This window comes from Xiphias gladius, unplaced genomic scaffold (assembly GCF_016859285.1).
Source record: "Xiphias gladius isolate SHS-SW01 ecotype Sanya breed wild unplaced genomic scaffold, ASM1685928v1 HiC_scaffold_824, whole genome shotgun sequence".
In the NCBI taxonomy this organism is placed as follows: Eukaryota; Metazoa; Chordata; class Actinopteri; order Istiophoriformes; family Xiphiidae; genus Xiphias; species Xiphias gladius.
Window position 1 is genome coordinate 1 of NW_024402546.1, and position 5000 is coordinate 5000.

General features: G+C 39.0%; 1 protein-coding gene across 1 annotated transcript; it reads right to left on the bottom strand.

Moving 5' to 3' along the window:
- Nucleotides 1-8: 8 nt before the first annotated feature.
- Nucleotides 9-4877, bottom strand: LOC120787920 (intestinal-type alkaline phosphatase-like; the record flags this gene model as incomplete). The annotated part of the gene is made up of 4 exons (XM_040123411.1): nucleotides 9-70; nucleotides 1041-1215; nucleotides 2828-2943; nucleotides 4752-4877. Coding segments are annotated over 4 exons (479 nt in total), but the record flags the coding sequence as incomplete, so codon positions are not given.
- Nucleotides 4878-5000: the final 123 nt, after the last annotated feature.

The following is a 5000-nucleotide window of genomic DNA, read 5'->3' on the forward strand; positions in this document are numbered from 1 at the left end:
GAGTGTGCATAGGCAGCAGCTGGGGAGGCATGCTGGACACGGGTGGTTGTCACTATCCCAACAGATTTACCTGGAACAGTGCAGGGATAAACCCAAATCAGAAATTACAGTGTTAACAATAAAATAAACACAGTGTGCATGAGTTTATTTTAGTGACACTGATTCAAACTTTGTCAAAAATTCATACAAAATGTATTCAAACATCTCTTGGAGACAGACTGCTCTAGATGAAGAAAAAAATGACACTCGTTAAGTTCTCAGTGGGTGTAGTTACAGTCCAGCAGTCTTCTCTGGCCAAGTAATGAAGCGCAGTGGAAAAATAAAGTAGAACATAAAGTTAAAAAGTTAATCAAAGGACTTATTACTCTGTAGGAAAGTTTGTAAGCCTGCTGCTACAGCAATGAATAAGTGAAAATTTTTGAGAATCCTTCCTTGTTTGCAATTCAAATTGTCACTAATTCGAATAAAATGCCAATTGGCCTCTGAAAAGTTTGCTTTGTTTCCAACCATTGAGGTTTTGTTTGCCTCCTGCCTCTATTAAAATATATTAAAACTTCACAGCTTCATAAAAAAGATTAAACAAATACAATACTTACTGTATCTATGGCACTCTACTATGTAGCACACTGACATAATGACACAGACACATAAAGGCAAGATAACACATAGCAAACATAACGTATATGTAATGTTGCTGCACATAACAAGTATAATATTTATTATAATGGACACTAATATGCCCTTTCGTACGAATCATAGACATGCAAATAAATATTCCCACACAAATAGCATGTTTTGAAATGGCCACCGCCACAAAAGTGAAGGTTTATCAGTGAGACATGATCCGATCATTGAACCATAAGTCGTGGAGACACTCAAGAGGCAGTGAACTGCCTATCAGATGACTGTTTTATTACTTATATTTTATATTAAGGTAGATATGGTCAGTGCATTCCTTGAGATAACAATGTAATTACAACCGTTCACGTTTCCATTACACAGCACACCCACTACTTTGCCAAGCTATTTACTGTCTTTACCTTGTGCCTTTGCACGTCGTAATACTGAGTAGACCTCGTTACCGAAGGTGGTGTTACACTCGTAGGCCACTGCATTAGCGCTGAGTCCTACTGTCTTAGCGTTGGCCTTCACCCCACAGTGGTAAGCTGTGGCCGTGCTAGCGCTGTCTGCTACCTGCTTATCCACACTGTAAGTCTGTGGAGTAGAAACAAACACAATTAAAGACAGGACAAGAAATAAACATGCATTTAAAGTATTTCCCTTTTTAAGAAAATGAGATTTCTTTCCTTGTTTGTTGCTTGGCGCTGAGCAGATTTGAAAAGTCACTCAAACAGTGCGAAATGGGACCAGTGGGAGATTCTGTAGGTGGCACGCTTCAGCCAGTTTGACTGTCATTGCTAAATACCAAGTTATTGTTTTAATTATTCCAAACAAACCACTGTTGTTATGTTCACTTATGTAAAACTAGTGTTGTAAAACAGACAGAGGATATTCATGGGAAAGATACTAGATCTACCAAACCAGAAAATGTGTTCTTGTGCATTTTTGTTGAATAACTCAAACGTAAAATCTTGTTTGATTATAGGTTAGAACACAGAGACACCAAAGCCACTGAATTATACTTGGCCAGGAGGCTGGATACAACTTTTATATAACTTCAAATCTGTTTTCTCTACCGCAATGTCAGCATTTTCAGTGAAAGTGTTGATTTAGTTAAATCCCTTGAAGCTCTTTTCATGCAAAAAAGGCAGGATGGTATGAGGCAAGATGTTACATGTTAAGAGAACAAGGCATGTGAAAAATGGACACAGGCTAAAGCACTGACCCTTCTTTATACCGGGTAATTCATCTGCAGTGCATCTCTCTCTCACTAGCTCTCTGTCTTTATCTTTCTCTTTCACTCTTTTTTCTCTCTCTCTCTCCATTTGTCACGCTGTACTGATTTACCAAGCAACCACAGACACGTTCAAAGATGTATGCACCTGAATGAATAATATGCGTGGTAACCTCTTAGCATATGCTACCTCTTTCTCTTTCTCCCTAACTTTCTCTCACACACATACACACACGGACACACACACAAAATCTAACTACATCCAAAAAGGAAAAAAGCTCATCTTTGGAGTCTAGTCATTGACAGCAGTGTTCATGGTGCTTGTGTGTGTGATGTCTGTGTGATGGTATGTGTGGTGGCAAAGCGATTCAGAAGTCACAGAGTACAGAGACAAAAAAATGTAATTTTGTTTCCATATTTTCATGAACATATGTTTAAAGTGCTAAGTCACTACGTTGTCATTATTACTTTCCTTTGTCCCATTTAAACTTACAAATGAGCTAATACAAATCCAATGTTAAAATTATGTGGTAGAAAAAACTTTCAGTATTAAAAACTATAATAAATGTTAAACTCTAACCAGGCCAGGAAAGTGTACAGGTAGTTACTGTTAAATGATGAATATGTCAATTTACATCCCAAAATATTACTGAGAAATACATTTTTAGGCACCGTTTGTGGGGAAAAAAAGAATGGTAAAAAAAACATTTGGTATTTAAGTCATAAAGCTTGAAATGATGCATGCGGTGAATGAAAGAGGTAGTCACCAAGCCATAGCAGACAAGAATATCAATGATAAAATAGTCATCCCTCTGAGAAATTGGAAATAATTTATAAAACCCAGCTGGAGTTATAGCTATGATGGAACCCTACTGGCTCTCTAAAATTAGAAAAACTGCATTGCAGTCCACATTTTGATAATTTGTTGATGAATAATGACTGATGACCAACTGGTCAGTGTTGTGTTGTCACCTTAGACAGGGCCACATATGGGAAGGTGTCCATGGCCAGCACCGTCTCCTCCCCTGAGCTACCCTCCATCTGACCTCGCAGGATTCGAGCTGCCGACACTGTGGACACACCCATCCCTGGGACAGAATGATTTACAGGTGAAGGTCACTGATATGCTCCAGCTGAATTCTTTAGCGTCACTATCTCAGTCTACCGACATATTGAATGATGTATTAAAGATACATGGTTTAAGCATCTATGTGTATGTGTTCATATGATGTTTTGGAAGGCTGTACTGTTCTAACCCCACAGAGCAATGACAACTGTTATCTGTCCAGTTTGTGAATATAAAAGTCCAGACCAGAGATATTAAAATTTGTTTGTTTGAAAAACTCAGACTAAAACTGCCACACTGAGGAAAAACACTGATTCAGTAATTCACTAACCAAACAAAGTCAAAGCATGGCAAGGTCATTAAAATCCACTGAATCCGCAATTGGATGGGGGAGTTTAGGCCGTGGTTTTCTAGGAGAACCACATTTTATAACGAAATCATCACAAGGGGGATGCTGACTCTCCCAGGCAAATATTCAGACCACCATTTGTAGAACATTTAACATATCAACATACATAAAGAAACTGCTATGTCACTATTCAGCATTCAAGTACAGAGATACCGTATATGCCTTTTAATCACTTTTTAATAAAAAAAATTAAAGGGACTGTTTTATCTCTTTCCACTAATGGATTCCATCCCTGACTTTGGAAGCAGTAGAAGAGATTCACAGAGAAAACTCAGCCCAGACCACCCAGAAATGTGACTAAGTTGGTTTGGTTTAAAGCAGATATTCTGCTAGTTAACCGAAAAAAAAACACTCTCAAATCTCTTCCTTTAAACAGTTTCCCTTGCAAAAATTACTTTTATGTCTTAACGGCTGTAAATATGTTACACAAGTGACAATGTGAAATATTTTCCTGAAAAAAACCAAATGGAAATGTTCCCCAACTGGAAGCAGTCATCCCTTCAGCAGACAGTATAGTCAGTGAATTAATATTACCATTTTGATTGTCACCCCACGTCCCGAGCTCCTAAAAATATCACGCAAAGTTCACAAGTCCTCTTCCCTAAACAACAAAATAGGTTGGTTATCAGTGCCTTACAATATGAACATTAATGAGGAATTGGGTTTCTGGCCCCCTGATGAATTTAACTCCAATATTCACTCTCCTTTAGGTTTCCACCAACTCCTGCAGGAAATACCTGGCTCTTAATCTTCTGAAGGCTTCACTATAATCACTATCTAGTCACTGCCTTTGACTGTCTGCTGTTTGCTGCTTGGCAAGTAGTGTGCAGTGGGATTATGAAAACAGCTGCCTGCTGTGTTGGAAACGCCATTGATAAGAGCGGTCAGAGTGATTGATAAAGGTAAATCTGAACTACAACAATGGGTTGAAAGATGCTGAAATGTTCAGAAGAACTAAGAGACACTGTGGAGTCGGGTAATAATTATCCATGGGTTCGTCATTGTGAGCGAACCCCTTTACATTACACTTCATCATTTGAGCCATTTTTAGCATTAAAATATTGATTAGTTCAGCTTTAAGTTTAGACATATAAAACTACTTGATTAAGGCCAAAGAAAAATCACTTTTAGCTCGTCACGTCCACCTAAACTTAAATTAGTTTTATGACAACTACTGGCTCATTGGTCTTTACAAACCTAGACACACCCCTGCTCTACTGCTTATACACAGTCCGCTGTCCAAGCCACTCTCCCTCAAACCATTCTGAGCACAGCAAACACACTGTAACTGAGCTCTGTTGCATATTGAGCTGTATTTGTCATAGCGACTGAAAGCACCTTTAACTTTTAGAAATTCACCCGCAACCAAGTCAGCATTGAATGTTTGCCGGAATAGAGTCGATAATGATGGCGTGACCTACCGTCACCAAGGAATAGGATGATGTTCTTGGCCTGGTGATTCCGAGGGTGGAGTTTCAGTGCAGCATCCAGTGATGCCCTCGCCTGAGCATCCCAGTATGCTGGCAACTTCTCAAGTTCATACAGTGCTGCAGATAGAGAGTGAGATGAGTGTGTGTTGTGTGAGTGTGGACAGATGTGAGTGGAGCCCAGAAGATTCCACAGGTAGAGGATACGGCATGTGTGTGATATTCACTGCTTAGTATGTGTGT